This window comes from Phoca vitulina, unplaced genomic scaffold, assembly GCF_004348235.1.
Source record: "Phoca vitulina isolate PV1807 unplaced genomic scaffold, GSC_HSeal_1.0 scaffold68, whole genome shotgun sequence".
NCBI lineage: Eukaryota > Metazoa > Chordata > Mammalia > Carnivora > Phocidae > Phoca > Phoca vitulina.
Window position 1 is genome coordinate 2,817,453 of NW_022589771.1, and position 18,426 is coordinate 2,835,878.

At 46.2% G+C, this 18,426-nt stretch overlaps 1 protein-coding gene across 2 annotated transcripts; it reads right to left on the reverse strand.

The window, feature by feature from the left end:
- Window positions 1–5,440: 5,440 nt before the first annotated feature.
- On the reverse strand, window positions 5,441–16,438 carry PSMG1 (proteasome assembly chaperone 1). Of its 2 annotated transcripts, XM_032392670.1 has the most exons (7): window positions 16,271–16,438; window positions 14,879–14,985; window positions 13,600–13,751; window positions 11,579–11,641; window positions 8,371–8,569; window positions 7,407–7,543; window positions 5,441–5,653 (listed from the first exon to the last, which is right to left on the reverse strand). In XM_032392670.1, exons 1-7 carry the CDS (start codon window positions 16,402–16,404, stop codon window positions 5,579–5,581), a joined length of 867 nt encoding a protein of 288 aa, XP_032248561.1. In that variant the 5' UTR covers window positions 16,405–16,438; the 3' UTR covers window positions 5,441–5,578. The 2 variants fall into 2 exon arrangements, with proteins under 2 accessions (XP_032248561.1, XP_032248562.1); XM_032392671.1 differs by lacking the exon at window positions 11,579–11,641.
- Between the last annotated feature and the right edge of the window lie 1,988 nt (window positions 16,439–18,426).

An 18,426-nucleotide genomic window follows, 5' to 3' on the forward strand; every position in this document is an offset into this window, starting at 1 on the left:
ATAGATAGATAGATAGATAGATAGATAGATAGATAGATAAAGACTTGTATGGCCACTCTCAGGTTTGGGCATGGAGTGCACTCACTAGTCATATATAGATATATAGACATATAGATAATAACCTTTCTCTTCTTCAATGGCGCGTGTTCCAGTATTTTGCTCTAATTTCTACTCACTGAGAAATTCACGATAATCCTGCACCGCTGTGGCTAAAATCCCACTTCCCAATTGTGGGAATGCCCTCACTTTTGTCCTGTTTCTGCTAAGAGGCCGGCGTCTGGCTTCAGGGCCCTAACTCTTACCTGCCGAGGATTCTTACCTGTGCGAGGTACGCATTCAAGGCAACATCCTCCAGGGCTGACTCTTGACCCTCTCATCTTCACCCCTGCCCAGGGAGTTCCCCCCATATCCTGACAGAGCAACGCCCCCACGCTTAAAGCCCATCCACACAGATGGCTCAGGCGCCGGGGGGACAGGCGCTCGTGCTGTCTGGCTCCGTGGAGATCCAGAGCAGAACAGACGGCTACCGGCTGAGCAGGTAGGAGCAGCTTTTGAAAAAGACAGCACGTAGCTGCGTTTTTAAAGAAAAAGCGGGGAGGTAAGATTGGGAAAGATCAATTAATCTGGACCAAGTAAGAGCCTGAATGGGCATCAGATATTCGGAGTTTATCTGACAGACAACAGGAACGGCGGGGCTCCCAGTTCCCGTGGCGAGCGTCCTTTGGCTGCAGGATGAGAGGGAGGGGAAGGGGGGACACGGGGGCGCCGAGGCTGGTGCTAAAACAGGCTTCTGCGGAACTGCGGACCTGACGGAGGCACCCAGGAGTAGCGGGAGCTGGTGCACTGGGACGCTGCGTCGTGCCCCCACAGAGACGGGTGTTCTAGGAGCCCCACAGCCCAGACGACAAGAGATGGGAAGATGGCTTCAGCTCCTTGTTCAGCAGGACCGAAAGAAGATTCTAGAACACGGGAGAAGCAAGCATGTTTGTCGACGGAAATAGAACATCCTAGGGAGAGAAACAGAATGAAGGTTTAATCAAAAACCTAAGCAGATCATGAGTCAAAAGCAGAAACAGTTTTGTGGCTATAACATCTAAAAATGTTTAAATAAAAAGGACCTCGTATCTTAAAAGTCCAAAGATTTCTGTGAACTTGCAGTAATAACTGCGTGGCCTTTTATCCCTTCCTCAAGATACCTTTAAAGTTCACTGCAGCAATGAGGATTCAACGTAAATCATTCTGTTTCCTTTGAAATAAATACACTCTGAGCTATTTTGGTATGGGTCATGTTTAATAATGGTTTCACAATGTGTAGACACGAATACACGAACAATCTCACGTTTAATATTACGAGATTGAGCAGACGGCCAAGTTATTAATACGTGGTTTCAATCCAGCACTCTGGCCTTTTGAGAACATGAGGCGGAATTTCTGAGTCATCGCCAGCAAGGCTCATGGTCTGGCAGCCACATGGCAACCCAAAACACAGGTTGTTTTGTTATAAACATCAAAGGCCCACATCTGACCCAGTGGAGACCCCAGGGTTCAGAGTAACGCAGATCCATGTGGGTCTCAGAGTCCAGCCGCGAGGCCTCGGGGGTGCCCATGGACCCCGCCACAGGCCTGCAGCTCACGGACGGGGCAGGCCAGGGTGTCCGTTCATTCTGGGGCCTCTGCCCAGGCCCCGTAGCTCTCGAAGTTGGAGGCCTTCTGGGACTGGAGAGAGAACCCTCGCCTCTCTTGGGACAAGCCCAGAAGGCGGCGGGGACTGGGCGTGTCTTGGCTGGGCCTGCTGTCGGGCCTGTGGGCCAGGCCTAGCGGGTCATGCCGTCTGGATTCTGACTCCATGCCCTGGGACGGCCGCCCTGGCGCTTCAGCTGCTCCTGGCCGGGCCTCACCGGGCTCAGCCAGAGGAGTTCGCATTCCCAGAAGACACTTCCAAATACCATTCTGCGTCTAGAGCACAGTTCTGCCGCCAGTTCTCGGATTTCTGGTATGTTCCCCTCAACTAAGCGCCCGCTGAGATCCTCTGCCCGGCAGCTTTCTGTGCAGTGGCCCACACAGCCTGTGATTTCCTTGCCAGCATGACTTCCCTCAGGGACTTGGGCCCTGCTCTCCTAGCCTCCTGCCCACAGCTCTCCAACGGGCACAGCAAGAAACAGGTTCCAGACAGAGACTCGAACTCAGACGAGGAGAGCCGGGTGTGGTGCCGAGTGCACACTGCCCCCAGAAGCCTGACGTGGAACAGACCCCAGCTCAGCAGCTCCGCCTGATGTCAGTCTGCTCCGTGCCCAGGGCCACCTGCTGGGACTTGAGATGTGGAGCTGCTGAGGCGGGGAACTTGGTTCTTTCGGATCAGTCCTGTCCCTGGCAGGCTGAGCCATCTTTGGTCGTGGGCTTTCCGGTCTTCTGGATGGTTCCAGCTGTGAGGCCCTGGAACCTTGCATTCCCCAGCCTCGGGTGGGTAGTTTTGCAGGGAACGCTGAGCCGGGTGCAGCAGAGCTGGGCTGAAATCCACCCCTCACCGGGGTCTGACCCTGTGGGACTCAAGCTCCTTAGCGCCCTTGTTTGTAGAACAGGCTCTTCCTCGGCCTGTTTCAAGGACGGCGTCAGATGACAACCATAAAGCTGTCTAGGCAACATCAAGTACGGCACAGTCCTCTGCTCTGCGGTCAATCGCAGTAGCTCCTTCCCAGGATGCAGTCCGGGCTGAAGGGGACTAACAGCATCTCCAAATGGCAATGAGGCTGGCGAAGGGAGAGCGAGGGCTAGTTCACACGTCCGGTCCTTTTCCTGAATAAGCGAAACTGGCATTCATGGAGTAAGTACACTGGCCCGGCTTCCGTGGAAACCCTCCCCTTGCACGGCCTCCCGCAGATCCGCTGTAGTGAAACCAGACGGCACGAGTACACTTGCGGGCAGCTCGGGCTCACCTTGGCCAGATGCGCTAACAACAGTCACACTGATTCGACCTCATCCCCTCCTTTCCTTTCCCCAAACACTAATGAAGAGGCCATTGCCTGGGATTTTCACTAGACAAAGCAGAATTTGCACAGAACGGGGAGGCCAAGGCTCCAGGTGTGGCCATGATGGAGTTTATTCCAGCAGCTTCAGAGTTAAGTAGGCCACCAGAAGGAGGCCGCTGCTACCTCACCTTCAAAAACGTCAGGGGTGGCCGTGTTTAACGTGAGGGGTGGAGCCCAGATTGGATACCCAGCTCGGAGCTATCCGGGTAATTAAGGAGCCACACAGCAGGGGCAGGTAGGGCGGGCTCCTGCCCAGGCCTCCCCTGCGCTCTTCTGGAGAGCGACTGGCCTGGAGAGCCCCAGGGGCACCTTGCAGACTGCTTCCTCCCCCGCCCTCCCCAAATGAGCAGGACTCCAGGCAGCCTCAGTGCAGACCCTCTCTCTCCATCCCCCCTGCACACCCCCGTCCTCTCCGCGCCTCTCTCCAGCCCAAACCAAGATCTCCAGACTTGCATACAGTTCACAAATGAGCGTCCATCGGCATTAAAGAGAGACGTCAGCATTGTAGGTACCCACTTGTGTTCATACCGATTACTTTTCTCCAGAAACCACCGCCATTCAAATTGGTGACTTATCTGCATGAATGTAATTGTAGATTCTATGCCGCTAAATAATTACTGATGTCAACTGGAAATGAATCTCAGTGCAAAGTGAGGAACATAAAACACACTCAACCAACCCGCCGCACCGATAAACCCAACCACTAAGCATCTCCCCCAGCAACTCCACTCCTGGCCTTGATATTGCCAAGAATCGTGGTTCTCGAATGTGACATGGAGTGTTGAGAAGGAACGGAGAGCAGTGCCTGCCGGTCACGCCTTCCTGGCTGCACCGTGAAGTCGGGGTCTCTGGGTGGGTGTACACAGGGGTGTGTACGTGAAGTACCCTCTCCTGTTCATCGAAAGCATTTTTCTATTTTTATACTTACAACCACCCAACCACATAAACAGGTCAATTCTTCCTCACTAAACAGATGAAAAATGGAACCTGAGGGAAGAAACATTTACTGCACACTTACATTAATTCAATAATTTTCCTTTACCTACCTGCAGTTTAGAGATGAGGAAACTGGGACTCCGGGGGCCACCCGGCCTGTAAGGGTCAGCCTGAGAGTTGCTCTTTTCCAAGGTTACTCTTCCTCTGTGACCAACTAACCCTCATGGTGACAGAAGGCTCTAGCTCCGGACTGGACCCCAAAGTCACCACAGGGCTCTGCAAACACATTTCTGAATGGATGCAGATCTTTCTGCAACAAGAATGCTTCAATTTCTATCACCAAAGTGTGTTCACACGCGCCCTGCCCAGGACTTCCGACGCTCACGAAGGGGGGTGCAGAGTGTCCTCACCCCACCTACGAACACTGTCAAGAACAGTAAGCAAATGTAAGCAAACTGAATCTAAAAGATACAAGTACGTTGTCTCCATCTGTAATATATAGGTGGGTGGGGGGTGGGCTAGATGGGGGATGGGCGTTAAGGAAGGCACTTGTGGTGAGCCCTGAGAGTTGTACGTAAATGATGAACCACTGACCTCTACTCCTGAGACCAATAGTGAACTGCATGTCAACTAACTAGCATTTAAATAAAATAATAGTAATAATAAATCTGTAATACACAAATGATTCCGTAACTTATAGAGAGAGAAAGCAGCACTCCTCCACTTTACCACTGTAGAATGCGTTTCCACTGACCGAGTGCGGTGCGTGGTCTTCTGCAGCAGGGTGGCTACTTCAGGCTCATGACTCACGTCACCTTCTAGCAACAACAGGCCCCCCGCAGCCGAGCTCGCACCTCCACTACAGTTAACCCTGCGCCAGGGCCCAGAGAAGTCTGCATGAAGAGCCTGCCTGGCAGATATTACTGAAAAGTGATGAGATACACATTTCTTTTTGTTTCATTTTGAGCAAGTATATAACTTTGTTACCTGATCAACTTTTACCCACACAAAAAACCTGAAGAACCCATAAAACACAAACTTTTCACATATTAAGAATCACCAACAGGGACACCTGGGTGGCTCAGTCGGTTAAGTGTCTGCTTTCGGCTCAGGTCATGATCCAGGGGCCTGGGATCGAGCCCTGGGGTCGGGATCCCTGCTCCCTGCTTGGTGGGGAGCCTGCTTCTCCCCCTCCCTCTTCCCCTCCCCACCTCCCCCAGCTCGTAGCTCTATCTCTTATAAATAAAATAATAATCACCAACAAATAACTTTCAGGTATCACAGAACTGTTGCACTAAAGTAACTCTGCTTACATATTACTAAAACCCATTATCTGTAGGTTTTTAAAATTTTAACTATATGAGTATAAAATATTCAAATAAAACAACACTCCCCCCTAGTGGATGAAGAAAAACATCTGGCTTATTTCAGTTGTCAAGAGTACCACCGTAAAAAAGGAACCAAAACGATAATGAATTTAAAATAAGTTTATTCTGTTTGCATACCCATAAAATACCCCCTTGGAAAAAAAAAAAAACAACACAACAACAAAACCATACACACTGCTCCCCTTGAAGGAATGGATGGGTAATAACTTTACAAAACGATCTTTGGAATCATGTATAAATGTTGCTCTGAATCTCATTTGTTGTCATCAATTTCTTCAGTATCTCTGTGCTCTGGGGAATATTCTGGAAGACGAGAAGAAAGTCGTCAGTTGAGTGGGACGGAGAACACGGAAACCCCGGACCCCCTGCAAGCCCTGCACTCAGGACGTAGCCAGAACGGCGCGCAGAGGAACAGGCCCTGCCCTGACTCTCCCTCGGGGGGTAGCGCACCCGGGCACCTCAGCGCTTCAGGACGCCCAAGTGTTGAAGCAGGTGAAACATCGAAGCCTGTCCTCCCCTCGCCCAGAACTCTCCGGGGCTGCCTCACGGCCCCCACGGCCCTTCCGAGACCTCTGGCGGGAGGTGACCCTCCAGGCCGGCCTCTCTCCGCGCCCAGCTCGGCAGGCGCTCGGCTCTGAGCCGGCCTCGTCTGCGCTCCCTGCGGCCACCTCACGTCGGGCTCAGGCGCCAGTCTCTCCTCAGATGGCGCTCAGCCCACGGCGGGGTGCTCTCCTCCGCCCAGCTGGCGCGACAGTGGCCTGTGCCACCGTCAGGCCGTGGCGCTCACGTGGCTCAAGAGAAGTCCACGTCGGTGGCCGCACGCCCCCCTCAGATCAACAGACTGTGAACTCAGGACAGCCACGTGTGCTCCCGTCTGAGATGAGCGCGCTCCTCGAACGGCCGCTGCACCCTCCGCCGTCATCACGTTTACAGGAAGAAACGAAGAGCTTAGCAGAAGGTACCTCCATCTCCCCTTCAGAGAATACCCCTAAAAGCTGCGGTGGACCTTGACGGCACACGACGATTTCCAGTCGCCGGAACGCGTGCGGCGCGCCGTGCCCCCCCGGGACAGAACAGCCGTCAACCACGGAAGCAAACCCCACGAGCAGAACGCGCTCTGAGAGCCACGCGACCTACGAAACAACTCAGCCCGTCAGAAAGCCTGGCCGGGACTCCAGCTACCGTGAAATCAGGCCTGAATTACACGAACTTAGTTTGAAGTTCTACTCTAACTAACTCACCAAATGGCTGGGAATGCTTTCTCCTGTATGCCAGGTACCTGATGACCTGGGGGTACCCAAATGGGTCCACATTCCCACGGAGCTGACCACCTGGCAAGCAAACTGATTTAATGAGACAAGTGCAATGAGCTACTTCCAACAGAACTTGCCAGAAAAGCTGTCTTAACACCAACGGTCGTTCTAGAATAAGACAGGACTCCCACTGTGGAACGCTGCTGTCGTCTCTTCCCTGTACGAGAGACGTTCCTACCCAGGGCGCATGCCCTTTCAGCAAATCTCTTAGGGAAAAGACAGGAGCTCCTAAACCACCTGAAATCAGGCAAAACTTTTTGTGTACATGTTCCAATATGACTTTTTCTGGTGAAAGAGCCCAGGGACACACACACACACACGGAGAGCAGGAAACAGGTTTATCTCGCCTTCACATAGCCAGTCCCATGCAAAATTAAGGAATAAACGTTGAAAATTTGATCCATGCTGTGCTCAAAAATGCCTTCTTAAATATTACAACCTTCCAAATGAATTAGTTACAGAAACTTCCTGAACAGTCCAACCACCTTCCTACACAGCCATCTGGAATTTATATCAATGCGCTGCACTGATCTACCATGAAAAAGCATGAACAAAACACTTCTCCAGTTACAGAAGTACGTCTAAAAGAGAGGGTGACAATCCAAGTGCCAGATTAGAAAGCTTTACTTTGAGAAAAAAGGATCTCTAAGCGTTCCTTAAGTTTTAAATCAGTACCATAAATTTACCATTTGTTATTAAGTTTGTTATAACTCAGGTGTTAAGTCAATGAGCTAAAACCTTACCTTAACCAAACCTTTCAAGCTTCTGGAAGAAAGGATAGGCTTAAAAGCTTCAACTGTGATTAGGTCTAACTTCATCACATCAGTATAACACAAGTACAGAACTGCGGGAATCTTCCACACTTGACAGTAACTCAGAACTATGAATAATACAAGGAAAGAAAACACTTAAGTCTTCTACTGTATAATTTTTAAACTAAATACCGCTAAATAACAAAGGCTACTTTTAAAAGTAGTTGTCTCTATTGCTTTCCTTAAAGTGTTTACTGCCATATCAAACCACTTATGATGCATACTTTCTTTCAAAGCCAATTTATTTTCGCTAAGTAATTTCTTGCTTTTGCAAATACTGCTTATTTTGCATTTCCTGAATATACTGAGACACATCATAAGTAACTACAAGATTAAAATTTCGCTGAATATAATACAATAAATTAGCCACTTATTCCAGTAAACTTCACATTTAAGGGGGAAAAACTTACTTATTAACAAATAACAATTATATTAGCTACCGAAAAGTAAGGGACAATCTCATCTTGATGTGATGCTAGGGTATAATTAGTAACAGTAATAAAAATAAAATATTAAAGAAACTCCAGATTCAGTATCTGGAAACTTCTATCTTGACAATTAAAACATACTTTATCAACTTTCATGCACCAACAATTTACATCTAACATCGGCTTGCATGATGTTATCACAGACCAAAAAGAACCAGAGCAACTCTGCAACCTAACACTTACGAACTCTGAGCTGCTCTCACATCGTAACTGTGTGTGTGGACGATGTCAGAACTCAAATCAAACACAACATACTAGCAACAACAAATATTAAAGTTTAACAGCAATACATTGGTATGAATCATTAACGAACTACTTTAAAAAGACCTCTAATAGTCAAAGTAATAACCAATAACCAATAAAGCACTAGCAAGATACACTGTAAATGTTACAAATTTTAATACCACCTGCTGCAGGAAGATCATGTACGATATTTGGTTGTTCCAGCAGTGAACAGCACGGAGGCTCTTTGAAATTCTGTGTTTTTAGGGCTTTCAGAAAAGGAGAATGAAGGCTGCTAATAGATTCTGAAGTTTTATAGTCAGTAACATGTCGACATGTGAGAAGAGTTACTTGCATATTCTTCCTTGCACAAGAGCCAAAGACCTAAGGCAAAATTGACCTCAAATTAAAATACACACACAGTTTTGTTACAGAACAGAAACATTCCTCTAGCTGTTTATCTAACACCATTCACAGTAATATCCCCCCCTGGAGAGGTGGTGGAAAAGAGAACACATCTGCTGTCCCCTCACCTGGGTTTGATCTTGGGTCTGTCACTTCCTGGTTTGCTGACCTTTTCTAAGTCACTTTCCTCAGCTGTGAACAGGGGACAGTACTACCCACCTAAGGGGGCTGCAGTGTGCAGTCAATGAAGTCAGGAAGAAACGTAGCCAGAGCAGCTGTGCTAACACCAGGACTGGCTTCCAGGGCAGCTGCTGGACTACGAGATCTCTTCTAATACAGACATTTCTAAGAACACCACTTTACTTGCAAGCTACATTCAGACTAGCAGAATATCAGCAAAAGGAAGTGATCCCCTTTCTCTAATCCATGTGTTGATGTGTCCAAGAACACTTTAATTAATAAAGTGTTTTTTAATAATTTTTAAATATTTAAAATTTTTAATTTAAAAAAATTTCTAAATCTTTAATAATTGCCTAACACTTATAGGCAAGTTTTAATCACTCTAGACCTTTATTCTCTCCTAAGTGTGTATTTCATGAAGTTCCAAGGACCCTTTCCAGCTTTTAAAACCTATGGTGATGTAAACAAAACAAGCAGCTATTTTTTTTTTAAGGAAAAAAAGTAAACTTTAGGCCACTCCACCTTGTTGGGAAGTATTTTACGAAAGAAGAAAATGGCTATTTCTTTTTTTTTTTTTTTTTTTTAAAGATTTTTTATTTATTTATTTGAGAGAGAGAGAATGAGAGAGAGCAAGCACATGAGAGGGGGGAGGGTCAGAGGGAGAAGCAGACTCCCTGCCGAGCAGGGAGCCCGATGCGGGACTCGATCCAGGGACTCCAGGATCATGACCTGAGCCGAAGGCAGTCGCTTAACCAACTGAGCCACCCAGGCGCCCGAAAATGGCTATTTCTAATAATAACAACAGAACTACAGATTTTACACATCATTAATGATTTCTAAGACTAATTTCATCATCTCACAGCTTTGTAAATAAACACTAAATAGTTAACATCAGCAGGTACATCCCATTTAAGAAATACAACATTACTCACAAAGCCTAATTTATCAACCTCCCTAGAACACCCACAGTCTGAATTCACACTTGACCACTCTGTTAGACTGTGTGTGTTTATCAGGATTTTGTGGCTGACATGAACCAAACAGTAGGGGGACGCAGAGTGTCCCTAAGGAAAAAAAAATACTGATTAAAGTTTTTAAGTTCTGGAAAAGAAAAGTCCCATAGTACAAAAATAATAAAATATTTTTGACATAACAATCATCCTACTTAAATTTAAAAAAACACAAATTGGGGCGCCTGGGTGGCTCAGTTGGTTAAGCATCTTCCTTCAGCTCAGGTCATGATCCCAGGGTCCTGGGATAGGGCCCTGCATCGGGCTCCCTGCTCCGCGGGGAGTCTGCTTCTCCCTCTCCCTCTGCTGCTCCCCCTGCTTGTGCGCTCTCTCTCTCTCAAATAAATAAATAAAATCTTTATTTATTTATTTTTTTAAAGAGAGAGAGCTGTTCCCTCGGGGACACAGGGCTCAATCCCAGGACCCTGGATCATGACCTGAGCCAAAGGCAGATGCTTAGCCGACTAAGCCACCCAGGTGCCCCTAAATAAAATCTTTAAACACAAACAAAAATTAACACAACAGTTTCCTACCCTTCGAGACCTGAGGAAAGCTAAGGACTCTCCCTAGAAAAATACACATCAGTACATAACACAAAATCACGTATATGATTGTGAGAAGGTCCACAGACCTTCTTGAATAACTCATTTAATAAGATGTATTTAATAACTTTTAATAAATGTTTCCAAGTATGCCAACCTGGTTTAAAACAGGTGTACACCAAATTTCTTATTTCTAATTAATTTAATTTTAATACCTAAACAAAAATACACCGAAGATTTAAGCTCAAATGTTGCTAAGATATATACTTGAGACCTACTTCATTTAAAAATAATATGCAGCTGGGGCGCCTGGGCGGCTCAGATGATTAAGCGTCTGCCTCTGCCTGACTTCAGCTCAGCCTGTGATCTCCGGGTCCTGGAATCGAGCCCCACGTCGGACTCCCAGCTCACTGGGGAGTCTGCTTCTCCCTCTGCCTCCCCACCTGCTCGTGCTGTCTCTTTCCCAAATGAATAAATAAAAAAAATCTTAAAAAAATAATAATAATATGCAACTGCCAAAATTATGATTATTCTCTAAAATTCCTAAATTCTTCACTGAAAAATATGTTTTATTGGGCACAAAACATGCACAATTTTCCCACAAAATGAAGCCTCAATTAAGCCATCCTAATTCAAGACAAATGGACATAATATTTTGGAATTTGGAGCAAGTAGCAGCCAAGTGCCAACCCCCTGAACGCAGCTCACACCTGCCTCCTGCCTCACAACCCTGAGCCATCACCAGCCTGCATGGTCAGCACTGCCATTTTGCACCCATGGCCATGACCCTGTTCTGTTTCATGCGAGTAGCTTGTTTTTCGTTCAAACGTAACAATATGGCAGCTGGGAAGAATCCAACGGTTTTATGCTTCTATGACCTATAATCTTCAGCACATTTGTTAAATGAGTTATTTTATTCTTTATATTCTGTAACAAATTCCTAGGATATTTTTAAGAAAAAAACAGGGGCGCCTGGGTGGCTCAGTCGGTTAAGTATCTGCCTTCGGCTCGGGTCATGATCTCAGGATCCTGGGACCGAGCCCTGCGTTGGGCTCTCCGCTCAGCGGGAAGTCTGCTTCTCCCTCTCACTCTCCCTCTGTGCTCTCTCTCTCAAATAAATAAGTAAATAAATAATTTAAAAAGAAAAAAGAAAAAAACAAATACTTCCCTGCTTCGGTATTTGGCTGTGTAGGCTCAAGTGTTAAGACACGGAACCCTTAAAAAAAGGAGCTCACCAGTCTTCATTTCTCTCTTACCTTCTCCAGCCACTGATACTGCTGATCTTCAGCAACATAGCAACTGCACTGACAGAGGAGGACCTGGAAAATCCCATTCCAAGTTTTTGGTCAGGTCAAAGGAATTTTACACACACTCTGAACTACCACCATATACGCATCATTTGAATCCTAATATAACCTTTAGGTAACACTTGTTTTCTGAATTTGCTATTGGCTTATTTATTTATCTTTAAAACTTAAGAATCAAACCACTACTGGCAGTTAACAGAAGAATAAAGTACATGTTAATGGAGTGACCACAAGACACTGAATATACTACCAGTAAATGCTACCAGAATCTTCTTTATGACACAGGAATGACACCAGCCCTGCTGCCCTCCTGGGGGTCACACACCGGGAAGATCAAACACAAAATAAATGTAAACACTATAAAACATAAGCATTGGGGCGCCTGGGTGGCTCAGTCATTAAGCGTCTGCCTTCGGCCCAGCTCGTGATCCCAGGGTCCTGGGATCGAGCCCCGCATCGGGCTCCCTGCTCCACGGGAAGCCTGCTTCTCCCTCTCCCACTCCCCCTGCTTGTGTTCCCTCTCTCGCTGTGTCTGTCAAATAAATAAATCTTTAAAAAAAAAAAAAATATATATATATATATATATATATATATATATAAGCATTATACAAACTCTAGGTGCTAGCAGAGTGAATGTCAGCCGGACAGCATCTCAGCCCAAATGGCATTGTGAAACGGTACTGATGCCTCTGAAGACGGTATTATTTTAGAAACCAAGTTCCAACCCATATGCTCAAAGTGAAATAATTTGTAATGCCACGATGCCATAAAAGGTTGGATTCCTGCTTATTAATGCTCATGGAGTGATCTTATCCACAGAACTCAACAATGTCTTCTATTAAAACATTGCCAGAAATGCTAACACTTAATTAACCAAAGGAGGCACAGAAGAGAAAAAAGGTACATGGGGATGGAGAATAAGAAAAAGACAGGACATGTAATTAACTACACACGTAGGCTGTGCATCATCAAGAGATATCTAACTAATAAGTGGTACGACTAGAAGAGGTGACAGAAATTTCTCCTACTGGACCTTCACAATCTATTCTAAAGTACAATCTTTCCAACTAAAGATCAGATCAAAAACATGATTAGTTTCATTCTTATCTCCTATAAATGCTGGATGTGCATAAAAATCCTTATGCAAATTTAAATAACTTTGGATTACATGTTAAAAAAAACAAACTAGAAGTATTAAAAAAATCAAACTTTACGGTTTACAAGGCTAACATTTGGTCCTTACCTTTTGAAATAAGCCCCACTATAATATTAGGGACTTAGTGGTTTCTGCCATTGTTTGAACCCCTGCGCTGGCCCGCGTTCAGGAGCTCAGCAGCTGGAGAATGCTACTCTGTCAGACAAGCAGGTGCAGGGACTCAGCACCTGCCTGGCCACCTCATCTGCCTGACCCTCAAATCGCCCACTATGCTGTGTTCGCCGAATAGACCCAAGATTAGGATTCGAACGAAGAGGACACAAGGAATCACTCCGCATCAGCTACAGAACGACTTTCAGGACTTAACAAATCAGGTTAGGGTAAAAGCTCGATGTCAAGAGAATTATGCTCAGAATGCATAAAGCATTCATTTGTTCAACAAACATTACCTGAGTTTCTAGCACATACTAGCATTTGCTAAATCCTGGGTATCCTGCCACAAAGGAGAACTCCCTGCTTTCACAGAGTGAACACATTTTTGCACATTTAGAGTTACCAGCTGAAATAATTTTTTGAATGAGCAAGGTGTGAATGCCTACCGTCTATGGTTTTTTTCTAACGAAGTTATTTCAGAATTTCCTAGAACTTTATCAACACACTGTGTATGCCACACTAATATTTATATAAATAACAGCACTGCCTGCAGGCACAATTCGTCAGCACAAAAGTAGATATAAAGGAACATGAAATTCAAACGAACACCACATGAGTGATGCCTAAACAGCTCTCTCTGAAGCATCCAAGTCCCACGTACCGAGGGACTCGATTTCAGATGATAAAACACACAAAAGGCCTCTGCAGGGGACAGATGTGTAGTGTCCGTTGTTCTACACCATTCATTCCAGAGTTTAGCACAGCCAACTTCTTCCCAGACTCCTGAATTCATAACAAATGACGACAAAAATGCTGTGAAAAACAATTCACATCAGTTAGTGCCTGGTTCTGCAAGCTGCATTTTCTACAATCAGAAATGATTTCAAGTAATTCTAGGATTTGAGAACTACAAGAGCCATTAAGACCACTGACCTTACCCTGCCATTTTGCAGAAAAGGAAACAGGCCTCACGAAGTTAAAGGCCATGGCCTAAGTACAACTGGTATGAGAGGCAGGAACGGAGAACACAGGTTTACTGCTGGGCTTTACTGCACTCTCAGAAGGTAACACTTGCGGGAAGATTGTAGGCCGGGAGAACTTTATATAAATGACTCAACAGTTATTTACCATGTACTTACTATGTCCTGCAAGCAAGGGCTACCTGATGGGGCAAGGGATCGGCTTCCCTGGAGACCCCAAATGCTCGCCCCCAGAACCTGTGCACCAGCTAAAATCACACAGGTTTGCGCACCTGCTCGTGTACGCGGTCCCAGCTGAACTCTGCACTGCTCTCACGTTAACCTACCAAATGGGAGTCATATATGTACAGACCTTCAAACTTGGGTGCTCAAAAATGTTAGCGACCATCACTACTATTTTTAGAGCTCTCCTCCTGTTCTCAAGGGAGCCTGTTAATTCAGAAACATTTAAGAACCACTGGCCATGTACACATGCCACCTCTGCTCCCCCCCAAGTCTGGTCCAAACAGGCCCAGGAGTCTGAGGAAATGCAGATACCTGAACACACTATAAACCCAGTTCCTGGAATTTACAACTTCTTGAACCGAAGCACACTTCCTTTAAATCTTATTTTTAAAGTTTATCAAAAAGACGGTATCACATGAGCAGGCACAGATTTTACTCAGATACAAATTCACTCTGCTATGACTTTTTCTAAAAAAGTAACAGACATTTGAAGTATGAGGGAAAGAAGTAACAAGGGATTTTGTTTTTTTTTTCTTTTTAAAATTTTTATTTAAATTCAATTAACATATAGTGTATTATTAGTTTCAGAGGTAGAGTTCAGTGATTCATCAGTTGCATATAACACCAGTGCTCAGTACATCACGTGCCCTCCTTAATGCCCATCACCCAGTTACCCCATCCCCCCACCCACCGCCCTCAGATTTTGTTCTTTCAATCTAACACATTTCTACTCACCTACTGCATTATTTCCTATAGCAATTATGAATTTGGAGCAAGGATATTTTTCCAGCAGAGAAACTTCCAAAGATGTTTTTGTCTGTCTTCGAAAGAGCCGCACCTCCCTAACACAAGAAACAAAAGACAAAACTAAAGCAACTTAAGTATAATTAGTACCGTATTATGAGAAAAAGGATACCAGAGGCATGATTTTGTAATAAGCAATATGCACGCTTTAATTTCATAAAGAATGTAATTATCATCTAAAGGGAACAACAGATTCAGGCAACAATAACTAACAGATAAAACCATCCGATGCAAAATTCATGGAGAACTCCACAACGGAGATCAGGCTGTCCACCTGACCCACTGCCCAATCTGAGCATCCCCCAAAGTGGCACAAATGGGTACCGTGTGCAGTAAGAAATGGCAGGTACCACCTTCCCGCCAGCAAAATACTGAACTTGCATCTGACCACGCCTCCAAAAGGAACATCCACCTAGGGAATGCTGGTAGGGACACCAGGTTAAATCAGACAAATTTAAGAGTGTGGGACACCCTACAGAACAACGAATCTCAGCAGGGGTGAGAAGAAGGGGCTGCTCTAAACGACAGGCAGCTCAAGAGTCAGGAAGTCTAAAAGTAACGTGTGCGCCTTGATTCTGATTTACACAAACTCACCGTAAAACCTCATGTTTGAGACTCCCGAGTAAGTCTGGACATGCCTGGCTACTAAATGGTATCAAAGATCGTTTATTTTGTTAGGGCGATAATAGCATATACAAGAAAACGCCTACATCGTTTGAGGTGCATTCTGAAAAATGGAGAGGTGAGAGGCCGCGGTCCCTCGGACTCAGAGGTGGTGGGGGATAAAATACACGCGGCGAAATCGTCACAACTGTTGAATTTACTGGGTAGGGGTGAAGGGTCATTTTACTATTTTCTCCAATCCCTTTTTTCTTTTTTTTTTTTTAATTTATTTACTTGACAGAGAGAGACACAGCGAGAGAGGGAACACAAGCAGGGGGAGTGGGAGAGGGAGAAGCAGACTCCCCGCGGAGCAGGGACCCCGACGCGGGGCTCGATCCCAGGACCCTGGGATCATGACCCGAGCCGAAGGCAGACGCTTAACGACTGAGCCACCCAGGCGCCCCTCTCCAATCTCTTTTAAAGAGACGCGTTATCCACCTGCTACGGACACCGAGGCTAACGGAAGAGCGGGGCGGAGGATAAGAAGGCTTTAAGAGAGCTGTCTTACGTCCACGAAGCAGGCACACGAGGCCCGCCCGAGAACCCGTTATGCGGGCGCAGGACGGCCCCCAGGTCCCCGCAAAGGAAGCCCTGTTGGCACCCTCGCCGCCGAGGCCGCAGCAGGCCAGCGCCAGCCCGCCCCCGCCGACCGGACCTCACCTCTTCCGAGCCAGCTGCCGCCGGACCTCCCTGTCCTCGGCCGTCTCCCTCCTCCCCTCTTCCTCCTCCTCCTGGTCCTCCGTCCCAGCTCGGCACGGGGCCTTTACCACCTCGCCGAAGAACGTGGCCGCCATGGCACCCCCGCCCCCGTCCCGGCCGGCCCGCGGCGCCCCAGCACGGCGCATGCGCCCCCGCCCTCAGCCGCGCACCACCACGTCCCCTGCCCCGCCCCCGCGCCCCTAAGCACCGCCCTCACGCCACGCCCCCGCGCACGCGCGCCGGGCCCCTTCGACCGCGCCAATCCCGAGCGTCTTGTCTCGGAGCCTGAGCCCGCGGGGACACCGAGAGGTCGGATGACTGCGGGCTAGAGAGGCCAGCGCGGGGCGGGGTCCGGAGCGTCCTGTCCCGGCAGGTGACGCACGGAGGAGAGGAGCGGGGCTCGGCCGCCGGCTCCCGGGAGAAACCAGCCCCGCTCCCCTGCGATCCTTCACCCGGTGTCCGTTCCCCTTCTCCGGCGGGGCGGGGCGGGAGGGGGGCCGTGCTGCGGACGGAGGGCGGGAAGAAACACAGCGCTTCGTGGTGGTATAAAATGCAACTTTTACTCTGGCAATAAGAATTCACATTTCAAGAGCTGATGATTGTCAAGCCGATCTGAAAGAGTTTAGGAGAATGCAAAAATAGTTACTTCTTTTTTAAAACGTGGCCGTTTCCCATACAAAATTTATTTTCGCCTTAAATAGCCTTTCATTACTAAGCAAGTATGCGCTTGTTCCCGAATCGGTTCTCGTCGTTAGAACGCGCTGGAAGACCGAGTTCGCGGAGCCCTGGGAGCAGGAGGGGGGGACCGCGTGCCAGGTTCACGGGCGATGTCCGGGATTGCCGCGAAACGTAAAAACCCGCTTACCTCGAGAACACTGCTTAGGTTTGGGAACACTGCCGGTAAATACCTACAAGGTGCTGTCAGGCAGAACCCCTTGAGGTATTGAAAAGAATCTCAGAAAGCTGCTACAAATACCTTGTTTTAAGATGTGGAGAAATAATATCAACAGAAGCATGTACATTAAGTCCGTTTTCGCAGTTTTACATATTACTGCAAAATGAAAATTTGGGTTTTGAAGCAAAATTTGAACATTTAAGTATAAACAGTATGACCAAATTGCTATGCAGTGAGAGCTTGGGAAATTTTGCGAGTAGTTAGCAAGATTACCAATGTGATATTTTTATGCTACACTGATACTCGGGTTGTTTTATAGAATGACTGAATTGCAGAATAAAAAGGATGTTTGGCTATCACTTTGTCTTAGTCCTTTTGTCGAATAAAGTAACTTGTCATTTTTACCAGTAAAATTTACCGCGCTTTGATTTCACAGTTACATTATGAAGAAGTCATTTCTAGAAAGTTGATTAAAATTATGAGTAGGGTAATAATAATACATTTGGCCTGTGATTTAAATTCTGCGTACACTTCAGAGAGAGTTTTACAATAATGTTAAGTTTTAAGCAAATGCTTATTTCATGCCGTTACAATAAATTTTGGCCAAGCACTTCAAAAAAAGGCAAATAGATGTTCAATTTAAATACTAAACCAGCAGAGATTCCGTTATGAAAGAAGGCTGGTGACACCTCCTCAAGTACTGACGGAAATTAACACCATCACAGAACATCGTAAATTGAAAACAAATTCTTTGATTACATTGAAATTGACAAGAAATTTTGCATAAAAGAGTCTTAACTGAGACTTAAATATTTTCATTTTATGGTATTTGTTGAGGATATAACAGCCCCAATGAGAAATTTCTACAAAATTAAGGGTAACTATGGGAGTGGAAATCGGTTTAAACATTTCATTAGCAATCAAAAATCAAACCCCATGCGCCTAAAAATATTAGCAGTTTATTAGGAATTCTTCCTTTTCTCACCTGTACTAGTAACAAGATACTGGTATCGGTATTTCAGATGAAAGTATACCATAAACAGAGCAAAGGACACAGACTCTGTAGGTTAGAAATATTCTGGCTTATGCTAAAGAAAAAAAAAATGACAAAAAGCCCTTTTTTTTTTGGCAGACATGCAACCACAAACTTCTCAAGTAATCTAGACACTTGGGTCTATCTGTATAACCAAAATATATGCATTACATTAGTCTTTTAATGAAA